The sequence below is a fragment of the Tauraco erythrolophus genome, chromosome 4 (genome assembly GCF_009769465.1).
Source record: "Tauraco erythrolophus isolate bTauEry1 chromosome 4, bTauEry1.pri, whole genome shotgun sequence".
NCBI classification, from domain to species: domain Eukaryota; kingdom Metazoa; phylum Chordata; class Aves; order Musophagiformes; family Musophagidae; genus Tauraco; species Tauraco erythrolophus.
Window position 1 is genome coordinate 75,584,634 of NC_141468.1, and position 25,056 is coordinate 75,609,689.

Genomic DNA, 25,056 nt, shown 5'->3' on the forward strand with positions numbered 1-25,056 from the left:
CCACCTCACTGTCTGTTCATCCAGCCCTTATTTCGTCAGCTTCTCTATGAGGATCTTATGGGAGACAGTGTTGAAAGATTTATTGAAGTCTGTCTAGACAGTAGCCACTGCTCTCCCCTCATCTACCGGTTCAGTCATTTCATTGTAGAAGGCTGTCAGGCTGGTCAAACATGACCGCCTTGGTGAACCCGTGCTGCCTACTCTTCTGAGACTTTCTTGTTGTTCGTATGCCTGGAAATGGTTTCTAGAATAAGTTGCTCCATCGCTTTCCCAGAGATCAGGGCTGTAGTTTCTTGCTCCTTTTTGAACACAAGAGTTCTTGACACTTGTTCAAAGATTATTGAGCGTGGCCTTACAATGACATCAGCCAGCTCCTTCTGGACTGGTGGCTGCATCACATCAGGGCTCATGGATTTCTGTCCAGTGTGCTTAAGCATTCCCTTCCCTGATCCCCTTCCATCAAGGGTTCATCTCCCTTGTTCCAGACTTTCCCCTCTGGTCTCTGGAACCTGGGAAGCTAGTAAAGACTTAAGAAGGAATTCATTACCCAAGTCTCTCCCATATCCTGTGTCACCAGGTCCCCAGCCTCATTCAGCAGCAGGCTCACATTTTCCCTAGTCTTCCTTTTAGCACCTGTGTAGTTACAGGAGCCGTTTCTTAGATATCTCTTGCCAGATTCAATTCCAGTTGGGCTTTGGCTTACCTAACCCCGTATTTGCATGCTTCCATCATGCTTCCATCTTCTGTATACTTCCTTTTCATGTTCGAGTTTTGCCAAGAGCTCCTTATTTATCCATGCAGGCCTCTTGGCGTTTTTGTCTGACTTGCTGCTCATTGGGATGATAGCTCTGGCTGGAGGAGGTGGTATTCGAATAATAATCAGCATTCTTGAGCCATTCTTCACTCTGGGGCCTTATCCCATGGGACTCTACCAAGCAGATGTTTGAAAAGGCCAAAGTCTGTTCTCCTGAAGACTACAGTTGTGAGCTTACCTTTTGCCCTGCACCCTCCTCTCAAGATCCTGAACTCTCCTATCTCATGCTTGTTGCAGCCAGGGGGCTGCCTTTGACCTTCCCATCCCCAGCAAGCCTCTCCTTGTTTGTGAGTATGAGGTCTAACAGAGCACCTTTCCTCATTGAATTCTCTGTCACTTGGGTGAGGAAGTCGTCATCATTGTTTTCCAGGAACCACCTGGATTGCTTCTGCGCTGCTGTGTTGCCCCTGTAGCAGATATTTGGATGGCTCAAGTCCCCTGTGAGGACCAGGGCCAATGAGTGTGTTGCTGCTTGTAGCTGTCTGTAGAAAACCTCATCTACTTGTTCTTCCTGGTCAGGCAGCCTGTAGCAGACCTCACTACAATGTTACCTCTACCTGTTCTTTCTTCAGTCCTTATCCATGAGCTCTCAGTTGGCTCATCTGTCTGAAGGCAAAGCTCCATGCATTCTAGCTGTTTTCTCACACACAGGGCAGCTCCATCTCCTCATCTTCCCAGCCTGTCCTTCCTAAGGAGCCTCTGTCTTTGCATTGCGGCACTCCAGTTGTGGGAGCGATCCCACCCTGTCTCCATGATCCCAAGAAGATTGTAGCCCTGCAACTGCATGCAGATCTTTGTTCTTGTTTATTCCCCATGCTACATGCATCAGTGTGCTTGTATTCCATGCACAGTGAAATGAGTTATACAGATTTAAGGACTGTAGCATACAAAGAATGTGAAAACAATCTGTTCCTAGTCTCATAGTGACCGAGATCCCTATTCTCTAGATTTGTATGTCCTATTTCCAGGCCACTCAGATTTGGATGTGCTTTGCTGTTACAACATGGATTCTAAACACTGCTTGTTTGTGTTACAGGTTAAACCAATCAACGAAAAGTTGAGAGAGATAAAAGGAGCTAAAATGATGGTGGATGTTGTTCAAACTCCGTTTGCTCCACTAAAAAAAGTGATTCAGTTTGTGAGTGGGAATGGCCTGATCTGTGAAACAGTTAAAGAAGCGAAACAAATAGCGTTTGATGGACCAGTGAGGCTGAAAGTAAGAAACTGAGTTTTGTTGCGTATGTTTTTTCATTGCAGTTTTGTATTTGATGCCATTTAAATAATTCGTCTATAAACATCCCATGAAGTATTGCAGATAAATGCTGTCTAGTCTATTCCCACACAAATCAACACCCAGATATTTCACATGGTTAGATTTTCCTCTCTGTGGTAATATGTTAAAGTGATTTCCTGGGAAAGGAGGCAAATTAGACAATAGTGTCCAAATATGTTTCTTGGTATGGTCGTCCTCATGAAGAGGAGGAAGAGGAAGGAGGGATAATCCTGTTTGTAAAGCTGTCCGATTTAAAAATACAAACTTGATCTTGCTAGCTTTTCTGTGAATAAATGCTTTCAAAAATTCTTCAATATATCTGACAGAATCTCGTAGTTGTAGATGTAGACTGTGTTGAGGACTGGAAGCTTCTCTGTCTCTTCCTGCAGTTCTTTCTTCTTGTCCATATCTCTGTTGCTGTCACAGTCCGTAGAGCCTGTCTGTGCACTGAGTAAACCTTTTAAAAATCTTGATTAAAACAGCTTTAAGTTGAAGGTGAGTGTGAAATCATGTTTACTTGGAATCCAGTTAAGTCACAAAAAAACATTCTTTACTAAAAATTTACAATTTCTGTTTACAAATGAACCGTTTTCCTTCACTCCATTATCACGTTGCTTGGTTGGCTCTACTGAGCCAGACGTTACTGTCTAAGTTGCCAGTGTATATGTAAATGCCTTGTAGTAATTTCCTAAATAGAAGGAAATGACACAATTTCACTTCCCTTTCTGATCAGTTGCAATAATAACAAGATGTGAATAGCGCCAAGAAAGAACAGACTTTTTTATGGCTCTTGTCTCATTTTAGCAGATTTGGAACAGGAAAAAAAAAATGGGAGTCCAACTAAAATGTGGTTGTTGCTTGTTTAACTATGATATCTTGGTGCACTAAGTTCATAGGATATTTTGGCTGCTTTGTGTTCAGATTTATTTGTTTTTAACTTGTTTGTTTTTTTTCCTTACAGACAGTGGCTCTTGATGGAACTTTATTTTTGAAATCTGGAGTGATTTCTGGAGGATCAAGTGATTTAAGGTTGAAAGCTAGGTGCTGGGATGATAAGGAAATGAATAAAATGAAAGAAAGAAGAGATAGCTTGATTAATGAGTTAAAGGCAAGTCTCTTATAAAGCACTCAACTGCAAAAGGCATAAAGAAGTAGAAGTTTTATATAATTTAATTCAGCTATGGAAAGACGATTTTCTAAAAAGTTGATTTTCAAAACTTCTAGAAGATGTAGACAGGATGTAGCAGCTGTTTATCCTCTTCTAATTAGTCAGCTGTGGGTCTTTGTCCTTAGCTGGTGGGTTGGCTCACATTATCACAGAGGTGGAGAACCAGGACAACACTGTTGATACAAGTTCCTTCAAGGAAAAAGAGCTGTTGTTCAGAGTACATGAAGACTTTTAGTGAAAAAGGTCATACATTCTGTCAGCATGAAGATATCTGCACGAACCAAAACGTGCCAGTGTAAAACAATTTGTCATACCTCTAGTTATTTCGGAGAAGGGATTGAGTAGGAATTTAGGAATTTGCAAGCATGTGCTTTCGTTTGAGAAATAAATTTGTTACAAAATGACTATTGAATATGACCAATGCCATAAGCATTTACTTGGGATGAGTCCTATGTTAGTGAGGCTAGCTTTATGTAGTGCGTAAATCTGAAAAATGAGTAATTTTGCAAATAAGTCAGCTTTTGTTTAAAATGCTTTTTCTTCCATTGTAATATTTTTCTAGGACTTAATGAAGATCAAACGTAAGGAGGCTGACTTGAAGCAATTGCATGCTCAATGCCATGGAATTCAGACACGACTTAAATATTCACAGAGTGAATTAGAGCTCATTAAAAAGAAACATCTCGCTAATCTCTACACGGTGTAGTACTAAGCCTTTGTAATGTGCATGTTTAATAATTGTTGTGGGTTTTTTTTGCCCAAGCTTTAATTAGCAGTGAAGTAAATGCTACTTCCTTACGTAGTTTTTTAATTCAGTTTGTTTTACATACAGCAGTTATGACTGAGGAATTAATAAAATATAAAAAACTAATATTATAAAGTAATTCACATGAGGCTTTCCCTGTTTTAGGTTTTAAATTTGAATTTCTGGTAAGCTTGGTTTATCATTTAGTAACCCTTCAGAAATCTGTAAGTCAAAGTGCATTTTAAATGATACTTATAGTGTAGTTTGCTTTGCTTCTCATTAAAACAGTAATCATTGTATGCAAATCAGAAATAATAGTGGCTAAGTGGAATTTGAGAAGAAAATAATGTTTCTCATCAGAAAAATACAGTTAATTTGGAACAGAACTGTCTCTTAACTTCTAGAAAGTTGACTATCCTATTGAGAAAAATTACCATCTTTTTCCTTTGTTTCTATCTAGGAAAAATCAAAACTGGAAAGTGAACTGGTAAATATTGAGTCTCAGCACGATATGCTGAATGAAGGAGTAGCAGAAAGAAAAGAAAAAATGGAAGAATTTCAGAAAAAAATTAATGAGGTAATGCTTCTGTCAAGTTGTATATAACAGCTTATGCTGTTGTACAGAAACTTCTTTCTGTTCCTGTTGACTTTTAGAACTTGGACGACTTTTAACTTTGTAGACTACTTTGTCGACAAGGGTTGTAAGTTACTGCAGCAATCTTGCCACCTTCTCTACCTTTCTTATCAAGGTAACTGTGAACAGAAATGCACTTTGATGTTAGTATGTTTGTATCATAGCTTTGCAAATCAATTTCCTTAAAATCAAAAAATCTGTGACTTTTATGTGCCAAACACAAGCCCAGCCAGCCAAATCCATCTACTTCTTGCACATTAGATGAAGCTTTACTTAATATATATACTCTGTAATTCCATTTGATATAGGGGAGAAGATTTTTGAGTTTGAAGAAGATGGCTCGGTATTCCCCTATCTTTTTCTTCTCTGCTAATAAATATGATTTACTCTTTGTAGTATTGAGCAGGGCCAGTCATTGAAGTTCACAGCTTTAGAGCCCTCAGTGCACACTTTCACTGCTGATCAAATCCCGGAAGCATACTCTCTAGGTCATTCATGGCCTGAGGGTAAAACTGGATAAGTCTCAGGTTATTCATTCTCAGACTCTAATGTCTCAAGTTCTTTGCAAGAAGATGTAGCTACAGGATCTTTCCTTCTTGTGGAGAGATAATTATGCAGTGTCATCACATCACTAGACTGTAACTTTCTTTTGGCATGAAGTCTTCCTGGCTGATGTGGATCTGTGACAGCATGTATGTCCGGTAAACTCTGCACCCACAAGACTTGAAGGTCTCTCAGTAATCAGTGCACCCGCTAGGTAAACAGTCTCTGCATGGGTGGCTGTCCTTCTGAAAAATCATTCTCAGTGCAGTCATAGCAGGACCTATTCAGAGTCTACATGGAAGTGCTCTATCAATGTGTTTTCATCTGGAGAAGAGAAAGATCCACCACTTTTGCAACACACAGGCAAAATCGATCAGGCATGCTCATGCCAATAGGAAGGTGGCTCTGTTATCAGATTTCTAGAGCTGAGAACAGTTCTCAGCACTGCTGGAGTGCTTTGTTCTGAACTCTACAGGTGTCATGTCTAGGTGATGACCTGTTACACCACTATATAGTAGAAAAGCAGATAAAGAGCAGCATAGTGTGAAGAGTCCTTTCTAGGAAGTAGCCAATATCTCTGCTTTATTTTCTGTGCACTCTGATTACCCTGGGAGAATGGTTGAGGTGTTGATGATTGTCAGCAAATTCCTCGTTCCACTGTTTTGGAGTTTTGTTTGTTTGGGTGATTGTTTTTTGGGAGGAATGAGTGTGTTGGGTTTTTTTGGATGTTGTGGTTTTGGGGTTTGTTTCGGCTTGTGTTTTGTTCTGTTTTTTTAAGACTGTAATATATCTATATTCATTTGGAGTCGAATTCATGAAACATGGAGCTAGCTTATGATATAACTGAGTGGTCTTTGCTCTCTCTTTTTTGAGGGGTAGCTGATGCAGAGCTTAGGGACCTTTGTGCTATTCCCACCTTTCTAAATGCGTTATCTGTTATGGTACTAAACAGGTTTTTTTCAGTAGAACCTGCTCCTTCCTGCTTTTTATCAGCAGCAGGAAAAGTTCGCTATGATGTGTGATGCAACAGTTAGATTTCCCAGCTTTTTTTTCTGTAGGCTGTTCTGCCATCTTAGACCTCGTCTCCCCTGTCATCTCTTCAGATGGTCCCAGAACAGCTCGTACGGACAGCTGACATTCAAAAGCATGGTTATCGTGAAAAGACTGAAGGTATTGAGTGAAGTGAAAAGTAGTAAAGCCTAATCTGGTACCAAGAGGAGTTTCATACTGTGTTCTAGTAGAGTAGACGATAACTCTGGCCTCTCTGAGAAATAAGTGCCTCGTCTCCACTTCTCGCTGGAAGCTGCCTTGTTCCTACTCTTGCCAAACAAAAGCATCTGGTACCAACTATGGAAAAGTGGTGCTGCAGTGTTTTTTCTGGACGTTTCACAGCCCTGCACTTAGATGCTTGTGTAAATAGAGATTCTTAGAGAGATTCCTCACCACGGTCTGGAGTTACTTGAGGAGTACAATACATATGTAACTTGGTTCCTGGCCTCTGACCCATTCTCATCAGTCTGTCTTGGATTAGTCTAGGACTGGAATTCTGCATGTAAAAAGAAGCCAGAACTGCTGCATGTTCTCTGTCTTGCTTGTTATACAGGCATGAAGGAGTGCAGATGTCTGTCATCTGCAGACACCGAGAAAGTCATTGATGTTCAAGCCATAAAAATTCTGGATCCAGGGAACTTTTCTTCTGCTTGTTCTGCAAAAAAAGAAACAAACAGAGGCTGGTCATCAGTTTGTGAAGAATAGTGTTACTTGAAGAGTATAATTTGATTTGATGCAGTATTTGATTGATCTGGTTGAACAAGCATGCATACCAAACCAGTATAAACAGTACTGGGTTTTGACCTGTAAAGTTCTCTCAAAATTTTTGTTCAGTCCATTGAGTTTCCTTTTAAATGCTTCAGGCTGTTGCTGTTCCTTTGTTCAGTCCTGCCATATACACTATACCGACTATTTGCCTGTTTCAATTTTTTCATTAAAATTTTAGGACTGGTTTTGACTGAAGCTTTTGTTAGTATATACTGTATAATTGGGAAATGAGAGATTCTGTGCTGTGGCTTTGTTATAAATGGAACATAGTAATTAATATTTATGGATCACTTGAAAAGATTAAAATGAAGGACTGAGCTACACCAAGAAACCTGATGTATTTTCTTAGTGTCCTGTATACTGTTCAGCCTTCTCTTCTTCAGATGACTGGGAACCACAGATAAAACCAGGGAAGTTCATTACACTGCGATGACTTTAATTGTCTTTGGAATGACCAGGTGCTGTCAAGAGCTTAGATCAGAGTTACCTTTTGCAGATCATATGACTTGTATCTGGCATTTCTACTGGGTGTTATTTGAAGATGTCAAGTACAGATTATTTCTCAGTAGTTAAATTTACTGTTTCTTAAAGTACCTTGAATGCTCAACCTGTAGCATGAAGTGATTGTCTAAATGTTTTACTTCTGTGAGTGCCAAAATAGCATATGCATTTCTTGCTCCATTTTTTTTTATTCAAAGGCTGAAGATGCTGTTTTCAAGGAGTTCTGTGAAGAAATTGGTATAGAAAATATCCGTGTGTATGAACAAGAACATGTGAGACAACAAGAGGAGATTGATAAGAGAAGGTGGTATTTGTAATTGAGATGTAAAAAAGTGGTTTGTATTTGATTGGGCACACTGGTAAATGAGTAACTCCATTGCAGGAAATACCACAAAAACCTAGAAAACTGCAAAAGGTTATATTATCACTGCAAAGATTAGTTAGCAGTTGCACTGCTGTGGTTTGAGTTTATTGGACAGTTATAGTCAGTGACATTTTGCTACCAATTTGAAAGTAAAATTTCCTATTTTGGTAGCACTAGTGTGGAAAAGTAAAGCAAAGGAATAGTTTTCTAAAAATCCACATTGAAAAATGGCTTTGTCACAAATTGAAGATGACATGAAGACTCATTCATGTATCAAAAATCTTAGAACTGTTTATAAGATGCAACGATTTGGTATGGGAGCATACTATTAAGGAAGACAGGATTTTAATTTTGTCACAGGCAACCTCAGCTGGTATTCCCCTCAAACAGCTACATCTCACAGGGCCATAAATTTGTATCTTAAAGAATGAGAATGTTAAAATGAACTATCTCCTTGTACTACAAGCGTTTTCAGGCAGATGATAGTTTGCGCATTTCCTGACATTATTTATAGAAAATAGGCCTTTTCTACATGACTAGTGTAATGGCTAGCACTGAACTCCATTTTCTTTTCAGCTTTCTCTTCAGCTGCTAAGAGACTGTCTGACTGGTTTTCAGAAACTGGTCCAAACGTGTGTTTTTGGCCGCAGTGAGGTAGTATGGCAGTGCATTCACTTGCAGTTAGAGCACCTGCTGACTGAAGTGATTTGATCATTTATTTATGTTTGCAAGAACTGAAGTCTGGACAAGTGTAAGAAGTTAGTAATAGAACAATGAAAAGAGCAGCTTAGCTTTTTGCATGGCCTTATGCTACACTGCACATACCGCCTTGGCCTTGCTTGTGCCCTAACTTGCCCTCATTAGTCCTGTAAGCCTGTGCTGTGGTGCTGCCTTGCCCACGTTTAAAGAGCCTGGAGCCAGTGTTGTGCCAACCCTTTTTTCCTGTGCAACAGATGCAGCACTAGTAGTAAATCATTTAGGAAGCTCACAGCTCAGAGGCAGACACAGCTGAGAGGAGATCTTTCTGTAAACAGCCATTTAGTTTTGTTTCAGTCCTTTGTTACAGCAGCATGGAAAGAATTTTCTGCCATTACACTGTTCTCTCAGTTGAGAGATGATGAGCAAGGCTGAGTATGGCTTCAGAAGCTCTGCTCTCGTGCTGCTTAATTGCCATCTCCCAGCTGAGATAGGTTCCTTACAATACTCAAACAGACAGACATGCCAGCTGACTAGGAGGCTTACAGAGGCCGAGCGGGAGGCACTGGCATTGGATAAGTACACAGCATCAGTATAGCTTTTGCCCAGCTCTGTCTGCATCATTTACAGGTATACTGTCCTACTGAGATACTTTTAGTGTTACAGTATGGCCACATTAAATATGGAAAGTATCTTTTTATTGTATTTTTTTGAACTATTATCACTGATTTTTTTGTAACTTCAGTATATCCATGGGATGCGTCTAGTGGAATTGATGATCCAAGTGTATGCAAATTTTTGTGTTCAAGTAGAAGGTGTAAAAACACTATCTAAATAGTCAAAGTGAAAATGTAATAACTTAAAATCGCGGCTGCTAGCCTGTTTCATAAGTGTTGGTTTGAAATACTCTGCTTTGACTAGGCTGGAGTTTGAAAATCAGAAGACACGACTAAATGTTCAGTTGGAATATAATCGTGATCATCTACAAAAATCAACAAACAAAGTCAGCAAGTTGAGGGAGACCGTTCAAAAAGATGAAGCTGAGATTGTCGGTCTACGGAAGGTAACTGTAAAATGCACACATATGTGTGTGTGTGTGTCTATATGTATGTTTATTATATAGGGCTGAGGGGAAAGAATGCGTTGAATTAAAATTCTGAATAAATGTAGTTGATGCTGTTGAGTAATTCTAGGGCTTGAGTCAGTGTTGACTGTGTTAAATGCAGTTCCATATTGTCATTTTAACCTTGGAATAACCTATTACTTTAGGGTACTTATTAAAAACAAGCTTACTAAAAAAAAAATTGGGATTACTGTATGTACAGTGTTATATTGTGCGTAGTTTATATGAAAAGGCAGCATATGACTACAGATAAGGCTAGCAGCACGTAGATGAGATGCTTCAGAAGACTTTGAGTAATAGTAAATTACTCTGGTGCTTTTCTTTAGGGCTCTCCACAGCCCCTAATAGGCTTAAAATAATTGTGTGGAAACTAATTTAGATTTTTAGTTGAAGTAATATGTATGGATTTCTCCTTCATAGTATTCTTTATTCGTAAGTAATTTTTTGTTGTGTTAATGTTGCATGTTAAATAAACTGTGCTTGTGGTGCACTGGAAAGTGAAGGAGAGAAGATGTGTAATAGTGCTTTGAATAAAAAAAAGTGAGATGTAAATTGCCTAAAAGTGGGCAAAAAACCCTCATATGCGTTATTTGAACCCTGTATTTTAACATTAGAACACCATGTATTTCTGTTAGTGAGGGAGAACAATAAACCCTTAGTCACGCACAAAACCATGTCTGACTTCATGGCTGTGTGCGTAATTGTTCTTCTCTTCAAACATGACTTTGAGCGAACTTAGATATTTTTGTCCTGGAGAAGAATTGTGTGTATTAAATTCTGAAGGTACGTTGTTCTGATACTGCAACAGCGGTAAGTCTTGATTAAGTTGCTGTAATATCAGTGTCAGACAGATCGCATCTTCATGCATGTAGCGTTAGGTTTACTATATTCTGGCACTTCATTTCTAGCAATTTAGCAGTGATATGGATTATATAGGGGAAGACTCTTCTAGAGCACCTCCACAGATTCTTTGTTCTATGTGGATTACCTCAGGATTTATCTTTAATGAACAATTCTTTGTAAAGGATTTCAGGTTACCTCAAGTGTTGCTAAATATGTTGTCAATGTACAGCGAATGGGATCCTTCTTGCAGGGCTGAAGGACTAATTGAGGAAAAGAGAGTAGCCCACGTATCTTAGATGTCCTAAAATCCCTGCCTTGTTTGAAGACTTTATAGTTTAGTCCAGTACAGTCACAAATCTGGAGGTGGCTCTGCCCATGCATACAAAACAACTGAACTTTCCTATGTGTAAGACAGGCTGTTTTCCCAGTGCCTTTCAGATTTTGTGCCGTAACACATTGGAATGCATCGTAACAAATTTAAACTTCAACTCTTTATGTATAATAAAGGTTGCACATCAAGCTTTTTGGTGAAAGGTTAAAATGTAAATATTTCTATGCAGGATGAGGAAAAGCTTCTTAAAAAAGTGAATGAAATTGTGGAGGAGCAGCAACGTCTTAAGAATAGATTAAATGCTCATAAATCTGAGGTTATAAAAGCCCAAAATGAAGTTGAAGAGTTCAGAAGGACATTGTTAACTCTTAATAGGTAATTGTTAATTGTACTGCTGGGAAAATTATTAATGTGGTAATATTTTAAAGAGTTTTAGTGATCAGACATTTGAATTTCTTTTGTTCTGTTTTCTTGTGAAAGATTCATTAGAGATACAATAATTTGCATTTACAGTATGCATTAGTTAAAATGCATTTCTAATTCAGTATGTGGTTCCCAAAAGTAATGTGAACCATATTATTTCATAAGAGCCAGCCCATAAACCATATAGAACAACATCTTATTCTACCTAGTGTTAGGTCTTGTTGTGATTTCTGATAAATATGTAGTGACTTCTGATAAGTACGTATAAGCTAACAGCCTGATGGGGGGGGGCATGTTAAGTTGACTGGCAGTTTCATATTTCTGTTTGAGTTGTACAGTTGGTTCAGTTAATGAGAATTGGGTTTTTTTTGTTATTTCAATGTTCTTATTTTTTCAGGCCTTTCAAGTGACAGATACCTTAAACTAATACTAATTTTAGGTCACTGTTTTGTCCTTACTGGTCTTTTAAATCAAATGCTTTGGAGGCAGTTTATACTTCAGTTTTCTTATGCTGATTTATTAATGTGTTTTATGTTTTCTAATCACGAGTCTTCTTTATATTTAGAAAACTGCCAACATATTGGCACAGTATAGCTAGGTAACCTTTTGGAACTTTATATAAAGGTCGTAGATTGTATGCCTAGTAACTCATTTTGTAGTGTGTAGTGTTAACAATGTAAGAATGTTATGTCTCTGCCTTATTTAGCAACTTCATGCTATCAAAGGAATTTGTTGCAAAGAATCAAGGTATGTTTCAAGTAGAGTGATGATATAAGATACTTGATTAAATTTTGAAGGATCAGATCTCTGTACACGCTCAGCAGAGCTGAACAGAACAGAGTTTGCGTGTCGTTAGGAAAGGATATTTGAATATGTTAGTGTGAACTTGCAATATGTTGAATCTATGTGTTTGCTACTAGCACTTACTTTGTGATAGAGTTAAGAGCTAGTACAGAATAGGAGAGTGTTAGCTTGAGAGCTAGAATAGTGTGTGGTTCCCAGCTCCCTCTTAAGTAATTTAGGAGAGTGATGGGGATGGAAGAAGCTAAGTATCATTTTCCTTTATGTTTGGTGGAGGTTAACAGAGGAGGGGTGGAAAGCCCTGGTGGTGCTTGGTCACTGTTTTTCATGCTGTACGGCTGTGGATGTGATTGGCAGTGATCATGCTGCTCCTCAGCAGTTTTGTGTCTTTGGTGTATGTAGGGAAGCTACGAAATTACAAAAGGAAGCAACAGCGATAGAAACCACTCTGGAAGGGAAAAGATTAAGACGACATAATATGCTTCTTGAATGCAAGGTGCAGGACTTGAAAATAAAGCTCCTGTCTGGATCACTGGATGACATCAGTGAAATAGAGGTACGTAAAATGTTTACAGAAGATAGATATCACAGAGGAGCAGTTATTCAGTCTTGAATTAAAATATATTTATTTTTTCCTTACAGGACTGTTTGTTGTATGTAATAATGTTAAAGTAAATACATTTTTTTGTGGAATCAGGCCTCATCCATTCAAGAGAAGGATTTTTGTTTATTTTTGTAGACAGAAATGTTGTTTGCAAGTATTTTTGCTTATACTTGTATTCCTGTGAAATATGTAAGCTCACTGTGATACAAGAAAATTGGTATGAAGGAGTGTTCTAGATATACATGTGTAAGAGGACACACAGGGGTCAATTCAGAACTGTAAATAAATATGGCATGTACATGGGTTGAGATAATACTTGGTTAATCATAATATAAATGCTGTCTAAAATCATCCTTTGTCTTCAGCAGTTGTAGAAATCGGGGATAGGCTAAAAGCAAAATACTCCTGCTATCAGAGAATTGACCCTCTTTTTTTTCCTGAGTCTTCTCTCTTTTTCCAGCATGTCTTTTGTGAGGAGAAGTTAAACTTTCTCCACTGTTACAAAAAGAAAAGAGCTATGGGTTTTGAAGAACCTGTATGAAGTGTGTGAATTTGGAAGAAGTCTTGTTGAACCTGCTTCTTAGAAAAGTATTTTTTGTTGGAGGGATAGGTGTGAATAAGTGGGTCAGAAGACAAAACGAAGGCAGTGAGGTAGGCAGGCTTTGAAGGGAAAGAACACGAACTGCTAATCATCAGGAGTATGTAGGCAGCTCAGCTCTCGCTGTTCATGAGTAAGGAAAGGAAACCAAGGAGGTGGGCAGTAGGAATAACAGCTTCGATTCCTGATTAATATCACTGAGAAGACCAGTAACATTTGGTTCTGAGAGAGAATCTTGATAGGAAAGGGACTGATAATGATACGTAGCACGTGTTTCGTTCAAGGGAAAGGAGCTGTTTGAAATACGGGCTGACAATGTCAAGAAGATACATTGCTTATGTCATACAGAACTGAAGCTACTCGTTTTTTCTGAGGCCAACTGAGTGGAAGAAATGCCTCAACTTACAACTTCAGAGCCTTTCCTTGGAAGGGAAATGAATTATCATGGGAACATAAATCCTTTCCAGTCGGGAGATATGCAGTATGCACATTGTTCTAAATATATTACAAATAGATCACTGCTGCTCTCTTAGCTTCAAAATGAAGTTAGCTGATGTTTTCATCTTCATATAATAGGTGAATTTTTTAATTAGACTCTTAAGATCTTAGCGAGCTGTTAACTCCATTTTGGCTGGGAAAAGAGCAATGGAATAAGTTTACCTCATATCATATTACAACCGTCTCCTCGTTTTATATCCTTTTAATGCGTTGTTTTAACAGTTTAAATGTTAACTATATCATATTTCTGAACTGGAATGTCCTTCATATTTATAGCTAGGATCTGAAACAGAAGGCACTCAGACTACATCAAGTATTTATGAAAGGGAAGAGGCAATTCAGATAGACTACAGCGGCCTAGCAGAAGACCTGAAGGTAATCTTTTTGCTCGAAATTATTAGAGATCGAGTTATTTATTTCTATTTAAAATCTTTTATTTGTTGAAATTATTTATTCTTCATGCCAGTCTTTAAATGAAACTTAATAAAAAAAACACTATTAAGCTTCAGTGTATACATGTGTGTGGTTTGGTTTTGCAGTCATAGAAAGCACTGATGTATGGGATTCCTGGATAGGTCAATTTTCCATATAACTAAATTGAATTTAAAGCTTACTTAAACCATAAAAATCGAATGGAGAGATAGTAATTGCAACTCATGACTTTTCCTTCCTTTTCTACCTTCCGCCTTCAAGTTCCAGCACTATAGGTTATGACTCGGAACTCCAGAAGCCAGTGACTGGCTGCCAGGGAGGTTGTACCATCTTTTTTCTGTGGTGTTTTCAGAGACCGAGACTTACCATGCTGCTTTCTGTAACACTCTTAGGTCACCTTTCCTCAGCAGTTTTTTGTAATTTTATTTTTTTCCTTTTTAACATAAGTTTTTAAAAGAGTTTAAATGTCAAAGACTAGGTACATAGCAAGGGATGAATCTGTCATCAGTGGAGCTTGTCTCAAAAAATGCATCAAGAACCTGTCTTCAAAGGTTTTCTTGACAAATCAAGTAGTGAAGTCAGCTATTCCTCCACCTATGGTGTATTTTAACCAGACTTCTCGGCTGAAGGGAATTTGTTGTCTGTTTTTAAAGGTCTTGCAGAACAGTGCTTAGGACCTAGTAAATTTATTCTGAGAACTAAGACTCTGGGTGGAGTTTTTTGTTTTGTTGTGTTTCCAGCTGAAGCTATGAGATGAGTGGGGTACTTCTTCCAGAAACCATGAGTGCTTGCTGTATATGTTGAAATGTCTTGGCCTAGAAGCAAATTTTATTGCCTTAGTATTTTTTATTGTTTTCTTTAGGACCTAGAGTCTCATAAAGATATAGAGGATCATCAGAACCAGATGCAGCAGGAAATAAAATCTAAAGAGAATACTTTAATAAAGACAGCTGCTCCAAACCTGAGAGCAGTAGAGAAATTACAGATAGCTCGGGACAAGTTCCAAGAATCAACAGATGGTAACATTGAGTCTCTAATATTAATCTCTTTTGTGAATGTGAGAGTTTTCACCCTGATTGAAATTCCTGTCTCTGGGGTTGGTCTTGCTGGCTTTGCTTCTTTCAGATATTAAGGTATTTTTGGTGCTCAAGTGTTTATCCTCACTTGTCTTTTTAATTCTATGTAAACAAAACACCTACTTTACTCCGCAGTAGACGCAGTTTGAATGATTGGAAAGATACTTTGTTGGCCAAATGACATCATAAACTATTTTTACTTATTTTCTAAAAATTACTGCCCTAAATTTTAAAGAATTTTATTATTATTATTCTTAAATAATTGAAGGTACATATATATGTTGTCCAGAACTCAGACATGAGCATTACTGCAAAGTTATTGGTATCCTCAAAGAGCATTGTGGACATTAACATATTAAGAAAACCAAGGAGCTCTGGAGCTACAACAGGTAAACGCTGGTGCTGCTTAAGGCTGCCCAGCTTACAGAAGGAATTAGGAGAAGAATTTTGTTCATTGTTCCAGATGAATGTGTTATAGAGCAGATTGAATACATCCCAACTTCTCAGTTTTTGGGGCCTCCATTTGAAATCTGGAAGGGAAACTCATAAGATTGGTAAGCTCCTTGTATGCACGTTAGAACCTTTTTCTGCAATAAATATTTTCCCGGATGCTTGTCATGGTACACAGTATGTGTTTGTTCCATGTCTTTGCTTAGAGGCTTATGATGGACTAATTTCAGTAATTTTTTTCATAGCTTTTGAGACCAGCAGAAAGGAGGCCCGAATATGCAAGCAAGAATTTGAACAGGTGAAAAAAAGGAGATACGAGCTTTTCAGCCGGTGCTTTGAGCACGCCTCCATAGCTATTGATCAGATCTACAAGAAGATTTGCAGAAACAGTAGCGCTCAGGTGTGTCATGCTCTCGGGTGCTTGGCTTAAGAGGCCTACTTGATGCTTTTGTATCTAAAATAAGAGAACTTAGTAACACTTCTAGTTTCCAAAGACAGTTTCAGTCCCGAGGAAGAAAATTACACAAATAATAGAAGACTTCGGAATTTTAAGAGTCAGAGGAGGAGTAGGTAATATGCAGTAGTGTGCTTGACATGAGAAAAGAGAGATGTGATCTAAAGTGTTAACAAAATTGGGAACTACTCAGTTTGGGTTAGTTTTACTCTTTGTATTTAGCAGACTTGTAAATTATCATGACGCAAATGTGAAATATATTGAAGTACTTTATTTAAAAATAACATTGGTTTACAGGTCTAGTGATAAGAATAATAATTTAAAACAATCATTAGTATAGATAAGTCTAAAAATCATAAATTGCTATTTCAGTGCCATTTTCCATGAGGTTCTGAAGCTTCTTATACCCCACTTAAATGAGTATTTTAAGAAGACAGACTTAGTATGTTGGCAACTTTTAAGAAACCTGTAGAAAAATTGTCACAACTATTCGTCTTTGCTGGTGTTCTCGTATTAATGCTGGAAGTAGAGAGGAAACTCCAAAATGCTTTGGTTACATCAAATTCTGTAGACGTTTGAATGTTTAAAGGGCTCAGGCTTGAACTCTTGTCTGTCTTAAACTTCAGATTTTGCGTTTTATCTCAGAGTCAAATATTCAGTGAACACCTTAAATATCTTTAAATACATCCTTTCTGCTTCTAGGTTGGACAAGGATAATAAAGCAGTTGTTTCTTCATGATTGCTGGACACCTACCTTCTCCCCTAGACTAAACATTAGGCATCACTCTGAAACAACCAGTATTTTCCAGATGCATTGCCAAGAATAAGTAGTTGGGTACTTTCTTTCTGAGGTCTGTGAAGCTGTGCCTTGATTTGAGCCATGGCCAAGAGGTTATCCTGTCATTAGCTGGGAAACTGAAACTGCCAGCTAGATACTAACATAGTAGCTGAAGGAACTTGGTCTAATTGCTTTGGAAGAGAAACGCTTGCTCCGTGTGTGGCGATTTGCTCTGGTTAGCGAAGGAAAGTGGTAGCTCTGAGTTTTGCCATCAGCGGAGGTGTCTTAGGCTGCAGCTTGAACAGATGCTTTTCAAGCGACCTTAACAATTTTTAACATGAACACTTATTAATACTAAAATTACTATTTCTTATTATTATATCAATAACATTATTAATAAATGCTTTACTATCCAGTCCGTAAAATAGAAGCTTTGCCAGACTGAGTTAGTCTAACTTGAGAGATTCTGGACTCGGAACATTCAAGCACTGAATATATTGCTCAGTAAAATTTATTTCATCAGCACATTGTGTGTTAGAAGTACTTCAAAAGCAACTGCCTAATTGTATGTAGACAGACTCACTGCTGGGCTCACCACCAGTTCTCTTCCATTCTTCTGCTGTGGAGAGAGACATGTCGTTCCTTTCGTATCTTGATGGGTAGGCAGTACACGTACCCTAGTAAGCTACAGGATGATTTTTGCTAACAGTGTCCATACATCTCAAAACTTCCTTTTGGGCAGATGTATGCAATGGCATAGAACTGGAAGTTCCATTGCAAGATATTTGACATGTCGCAGCCTGAAGAACGTTGTAATAACAATGACGGGCATTTTTTCAGCAGAGAAAAAGAGGAAAATACATATACCTCCAACAAAAAAAAAAAGATGCTGCAAGCACTATGTCTTACTTCCAGGACTATTTACCACAGAAATTATTCTAAATCAAAGTGTATGTAGTGGTTTTTGGTTTTCTTCCACGGTATCTATGATCTGAGAGGAGCCATTTGAAATGACAGTCAACTATGGAAACTTTTCTTTTATCTGTATCCACTTGTGCAGGGGAGAAGAGACTCCATTATTTATTGTCTCTTCTATTTAATGGGGAAAAATAAATCATGTAGCAATCAGCTTACCCACCATAATTTGTAATGGTTTGGTAAAATGGCCATTCCTTTAAAATAATACTTTTAATTTTTGGACCTGGGAGCCAGGGTACAAGATATAGAGAAGGCCTACCTACATTAAAATCTTTCTCCAGCTCAAAAGTTAGATTCTGTAAAACTAGTCTTGCACAAAAAAAAGTGTAATTTTGTAAGTATATTCATTCACTTCCAAACAAAAAAGAAAACTGCTTTTGAAGTCTAAAATTTTACCAGTTTAAAAAAAAAAAAAATAAATAAAAGCAGTTATATAAAAGGTGATAAAATCAAGGTTGTTTAATAGTTGAAAATTTGTAAATGACAAATATGTGGAGCCACTTCCAAAGTGGTTTTGTTAATTAGTCTCCTAGCTCATGGTTCATTACCAAAGGCATACTCACTGGCAAATTCAGTATAGGATGAACAGGTGTTTCCTACAAATGAAGCTAACTTACCAGTTTCAACACTAGGTCAGTCAGTATTTAAACCTAAAAAATACTCATCTTAATAGTTTTATAGATGTTACTATTAATAATGAAATGCATGCATTTCCAGGCATTCCTTAGTCCTGAAAATCCTGAGGAACCTTATCTGGAAGGCATTGGCTTTAACTGCGTTGCTCCGGGAAAACGCTTTATGCCAATGGACAGTTTGTCAGGAGGTGAAAAATCTGTGGCAGCTCTGGCTCTTGTGTTTGCTATACACAGGTAAAAGAAATATTATGGTATTATCCCAAGTAAGTGGCAGGGAGATAGGACAGTGTTAAACACGTTTAAAAAATCTGCTAATAGAGTATCCAAATGTTTAGTAAAGTCCTTTATTCTTTACCTGTCATTACTTATTATCAAAATTTTATGATAGAGTAAGTGAATCGCAACAGTAATTAGAATGTTTATTAACACTTTTGCATCTAAATGCAAAATACTGTATTTTCTTCTACAGTTTTCGGCCAGCACCGTTTTTTATTTTAGATGAGATAGATGCTGCCCTGGATAATACAAACATTGATAAAGTAAGTTGGTCCCTTTCACCTTACCCTTTTCTTGACAATATAATGATATCTTTTGCAGAAGGATGGCTACTTTTCATTAGTTTGTTGGGATGAAGAAATTGATTACACTGTCTTAACCTGTTTTAAAATATTTTACGTTGAAAACTGAAATAATGGTTGTATGGAACGTCAGACTAGGGCTAGGTTTAAATTCATAGATCTGAGTCTCTTTTAATCCGTCCTCAACAGTGAAGTTGAGAAAATAGGTCAGGAGTATGAAAGTGCGCCACGCGACCACGTGTGGTACAGTCTGACATGAAGGTCACTTGTCAACTGTTTGGTTGGAATCTTTAAGGCCTTGGAGTTCCCTTACCTCTAAGAAGCAGAAAGAAGTGTATCTGTATGTTGAAAATCAAGTCATTCCATCACCGGAGGATTTATTTTGTATAACTGGCCTACTAAATAATTTTACATAAACGCCAGTTAAGGGCTTTTTTAGTCGTGTGAATTCTTGCTTGATGAAAACAGCTTCCTGTCCTCTCAATGTCTGTTTCCCTTTTTGCTAATAACTACTCACTGTTACAAAAACTTGTGGTAGAATACAAAGAGTAAAGATGGCCAGCTGTAGACATCAGCCTCTGAGAGGAGGAAACTCAATACAAGGAGATTGATGGTGTGTGAGAGAGGAATCAAAAAGATCTCCACATGTGCCTGGATCTTCTTCTATGGAGACATTCCTGTCCACATAAAGAAAGACCGAGCTGTATTTCTACTTGCATTAGTAGCGATGTCAGACTTGGTAGAGCCTAACAAACGCAGTTTTATAAACACCAAACTTATATTTTTCCTTTTTCATTTGATTTTTCTAATGGAGTTAGCTGCTTGAGGGCACCTCTATAGCAGAGAGCTGGTGAAGCCCTGCTACTTGTGCTGCCAGATAGAATTCCTTCTTGGAGATGACTGATTCCAAGTAGCATTCAGAAGTGTTTTTCCTGAACCTGAGTTCCTTAAGCATTCCTTGGGATACAAGTCCATGAGGGATATCTGTCATCCACTGCTTCCAAGCAGATGATATGCCCCGAGTTTGTTTTATCTCGGTCCAGTGTGCTTCAGCAACACCAGATTAGACATAATGGGGCTGTGATGAAAATAACTAGGCAGGCTTTAGGGTTTGGCTCTCAATGACATGATTAGAAACAACGCATCAAGTGATCACAAACCACCTCTGTGATCTAAGCTTTTTAACAAGATACTTCTCTAGTTTTTAGTCTTTCATTCAGGACCACTGTGACCTAACTGGTTGAATACCAGTACTGTGTTTTCTGGATCTTATTCTTGATTCTGGCGTCAAATGTATCATGGCTGATGACTTAAGAGTTACCCAGGCTGCCTCCAAGTTCTCCTTTGCTGTCTGTCTTGTCTGCTATTACACTATTTAATGCTAAAATTCACATTTTTGCCTTTCATCAAAGCTGCAGTGTATTAGGTGATAAGTACTTCCTGTCCCTGCAGACTTCTCAGGTGGTCTTTTGGATATGAATATAAGATTCTCTGTGATTCTGTCTGGAGCTTGGCAGGGGTCCCAGATGACACCTAACAAAAGTGATGGTCATTACCTGGATGACTTTAGTTTATCCACATAAGTTTCTGTTCCAGTTGTAGATGCACCAGTTGTCAATTACGTACACATTCCATGAAGTCCATGATTTCTGGAATGTTATCAGTTTCCCATCGAGACTACAAATGATACATTAACACAGCTGCTGAGGCACACAGTAATGAAGAACTTGGCTACAGTTTGCCTTTGTTCGTAGGCTCATTCTGACACATCTGGCAAAAGATACGTCCGCTTTTACACCTAAGGATATGTTAAGCACTGTTTTTCAGAATGCTATAAACTAAGAATAGCAGCTTTTATTTTTTTTAATGCAGCTGGGTTTCTCAATTCAAACATATTTCAAATCTCATTTACTTTTCTTCAGATAAAAATCACTTTTGTAGCCCACTGTTTTCAAAAGACAGTAATATTAAACAGTTGCTACCCAAATGGTTCCTAGGCTTATAACCTTGAATTGGCAGTATTTTCACAGTCTGAAAGTATGATATTTCATCCAACGCATCTGCAGTCCTTTTCCTGCCTGCTGCTCCTGTAGTAAGATGCAGTGTGGAAGGGGTTGAGGCAGGATTACTAAAAGGGCAGCTCTCTTCACATAGCAGGCAACCTCTCCTACAGGCTGTGATGTACAATATGCTTAGAGAGCAGCTGCCCATAGAATGCAGGAAGAGGGTGACAAAATAGTTGTTTCTTAGAAAATCCCTTTAATTGACTTCATCTATCTCGGTATTGTTATAAGGAGAGTCAGGTTATTCTTTAAGCATGTGTGAAAAGCGTCTTAAGTTGCAGAATGAGCAAAAGCAATTTGTCAATTAGCGTCCTAGCTCGTGGTTCCTTAGCAAAGGCATATTCACTGGCAAACTCGGAACAGGATGACCGGATGTTTCCTACAAATGAAGCGAACTTACCAGTTTCAGCACTAGCTCAGTGATCTGCAAGTATAATTTGCTTAATGTTTCCCTGCTCCCAGGGCCTTTTATATCTCTTTCCTTATCTGTAACATGAAGTTGTTACTGGAAAGCACCAAAACCTTCAGACAGAACAATTAAATATTGCAAGTGAGTAAAAATGACATATGGAAAATTATATGTTGCTGGTACTCACTGGTATGCAGGCTTTATGCTTAGAACTGCATCTTTTTCTTTCCTTTCTTTCAGTTGAAGGATTTACTAAAGCAGATTGCCAATAATTTACTTGTAATATACTGAAAAATGAATGTGAATTATGTAACTCACTAAAGGCAGTTCTTCCACTTAAAAAAAATGATTTCCATATCATGTAGATCTAACTGCAGACAAAAGTCGTAATTAAAAATGTACTCGTTTTCCTCTATTGAGCATTTAATTTATACTGTGGGTTACTGCCTTACTGAGTCACCAATTTATGACTTAGTATTTATACCTTTATACTGCAGCGAACACATTTAAGATGTTAAGTGTACAGCTAGTAACAACCTTTTCACACTTTTTTCCTTATTCAGGAAGTTCCACCTTCCTTTGTAGTTACATTAAATAAAATTTTTTTCTTTGGCAATGGCCTCTTTCTGTAACTTTATTTATTGGAACAAATTATTATTTTCTTATGCATTTTCAAAAAGCAGCAAATCTGAGGGGTTGTCTTGAGAACATGTGAAGTACCTGTCCCAAGACTGTTTTCTCATTTTATCCTGCTTATTTCCTAACTGCATTACTGAATGCTGCAGCTAACGTAGTTCAGTTCTTTCCTTGTCATTCCCTAATTATAGCATGGTTTAAGTCTCCCAGAACTAACTTACTGAAATATTTGGTTTCTTTCCAAAGGTATCGAGTTTCATTAGAGAACAGGCACATGAACAGATTCAAATGATAGTTATTTCTCTCAAGGAAGAGTTTTATTCCAAAGCAGATGCATTGATTGGAGTGTGTCCAGAGGTAACAATTAATTACTACCAAATTTTGTAAAATCATACATGCTGGTTTTTGTTGAAGTACTGATTTACATGTTGTTACTACAGTGGATCACATACGTAGTTGTGTTGCTGGATTTGAACTACTTTGCGTTCAGAACTAAGTGCAGTTATCATTTTGATAACTCACGCTCATTATTGTATCTTACAGTCACTTAGGAAATGCTTATTCCAAATAACAGAAATGTTTTAAAATGTATGATCCTTTCTTTTCTCAGCGGGATGACATTATGTTCAGTCGAGTACTGACTTTGGATCTCACCGAGTATCCAGACACTGATGACCAGGAAAGAACAGAGAAGCACAAACGCAGTTCTGTGTCAGAATAAAGCATGGATGGTTCCGGGGCCAGGTGCCAACAGCAAGAACTGTGTTTACAGCTGGCAGTTACAAATCTTGAGTTTGAAAGCGTCTATTAGAAGTTCATAGAGAAATGGTTGCCTTTCAAAGAAAGCAGTTTTCTAAAACATTGAAGGAAGTAACTGTTACTCATTGATAGTTTTGTTAACAAGAGATAGATGGAGGTTCTTGTTGAAGTGTTTCCATTCTCTTCAGGTGTTTGCAGGTTTTTTTGCCTTAAGATGACAGATTACAGGTTCACGTAAGCATGCTATTACCAAGAATAAGCCTCTTGCTTTTCTCATGAAAAGTACTACGTTTAGCAATGTCTCCAGTGCGCTGTTCAGATAGATGCATGCTACCACTGGTCAAGACCTTTACAATCTCACTCTTGTGTGGCACCTGCATCTGCTTGCCTACAGATAGGATTATTTCCTGTTTCTTAAAACACAAAGATACTAGAATCTGCCTGTTATCTTATGTGACTTTTGTGACGCCCAGTAAGACTTCAGTCTTCCACTGTAACCTCATGAAAATATTAGTTAACTTTACAAAAGCTCATGACGTGTCTCTGTAGGTGTGATGTAACCTGGAAAAATGGTACCTTTGAGGTCTTCTACCCTACACAAAAGTGGAAAGAATAAACCAGCTGTGAGTCAGATGGCAGAGGTCACAGCCTTAGAAAAAAGTATATTGGCTTGCAGTTGAGATTGTTACTGTGTAGCTGTCCCAGTAAAGTCAAGTTTATTTTGATGGCCTGCTTCATCTAAGAAGCAAAGTTAATGAAGTTGGTTATAGAACATTGAGAAAGCTTGAATCACTTTATCTGGCTTATGTTCCACCTCATATGAGGTGTGTATGCAAAGGAGCTTTGTTTGGTTTATGGCTGTTCATGACAATTGTATCTCATTTTCATATACTAGCTTCCTTTTGTCCACCATGCTGCTTGTACACATCTACCTTGTAATGTGTCGCCATGGTGATGTCCGGACATGTGGGGCTACTGCATAAGGAATGACATGTGAGCAGTAGATAATGCTCCCATGGGAGCATTTCAACAACATGAATGTGTCCACTTACACTGTAGACAGATGTTTACCAAATACTTATGTTGCTGCCACACTTCATTAAATAAAATTATTTACTCTGAGTGCAAATCATGGGTTAGCATCAGTCGCTCAATTCAGAATCCATTGACAGATGTGGAAGTACTTACAGTAGCATGAAGGATGAATAAAACAGCAGCCTTCAGTGATTTTCAAAGGTCGCTGACCCCCCACTGGTCTGTGTATTGTAAATACAGAAGTTTTGGGTTGTGGTTTTTACACCGTTTGCTACAAAGGGTTGGTTGAAATAGAAGAATAAAGAAAAGAATTGAACAGGTGAAAGCTACGTGTTTTAACTACTAGCCAAGAATACCATATTTGGCTTTAAATATTTTATTAAAAGAGTGTATGCCACTATCAACTTCATTACACAGCTTGAGCAAAACAGAATAATAAATGGTCAACAAGTTTGTTTTCAGTAAATATCTTACTCCCATTTTTTAAAAAAAATTATGAGTTAAGTAGAAAAAGAGCCATCTACAGCAGAATCAAACATCATTTAACATGCCAATTTGTATGGTTAGTTCTTTCACAGTACTCAGGTAATAATTCGATCAGGGTCTTAAACAAGTTACTCTTCACTTAATGGATAAATGAAACAGTCAAGTCTTGGGTTCCATCCCTTTTGACTGTGTTTTAAACCCTGAGGTAGCTGCAAGGTAATCCCATCCCTAAAATCAATCCCATCCCTAAAATCAATCCCATCCCTAGGATGACTAAAATACGTTCCTTAATGGGTGCAGGAAAACACCAAAAGCAAACCCAGGCATTTCCACCTTCTTAGTGTGTACATTAGAAATTTAGAATAACCCCTTCCTTACTCATCTGCTTTTCAGGATACAAATAAATGGCACTTGAGTCAGGGAGGCTGTGCACAAGTTGCAGTGCAGCAGAAGAATCGCCAGTGCTAGGTGTAAGCTGATCCCTACCAAAGGAAGGGGCTGTCATTTTCT

At 38.0% G+C, this 25,056-nt stretch overlaps 1 protein-coding gene across 1 annotated transcript in view; it reads left to right on the plus strand.

The window, feature by feature from the left end:
* SMC1B (structural maintenance of chromosomes 1B) overlaps positions 1–22,987 on the plus strand; it is a 37,077-nt gene extending 14,090 nt beyond the window's left edge. Inside the window, 15 exon segments of the mRNA XM_086610765.1 lie at positions 1,851–2,030; positions 3,049–3,195; positions 3,818–3,955; positions 4,461–4,577; positions 7,694–7,800; positions 9,478–9,619; positions 11,083–11,228; positions 12,480–12,633; positions 14,054–14,152; positions 15,072–15,228; positions 15,981–16,135; positions 18,663–18,814; positions 19,050–19,119; positions 22,513–22,623; positions 22,877–22,987. Coding sequence (XP_086466891.1) covers positions 1,851–2,030; positions 3,049–3,195; positions 3,818–3,955; positions 4,461–4,577; positions 7,694–7,800; positions 9,478–9,619; positions 11,083–11,228; positions 12,480–12,633; positions 14,054–14,152; positions 15,072–15,228; positions 15,981–16,135; positions 18,663–18,814; positions 19,050–19,119; positions 22,513–22,623; positions 22,877–22,987 — 1,986 coding nt within the window.
* The last annotated feature ends 2,069 nt before the right edge of the window (positions 22,988–25,056 follow it).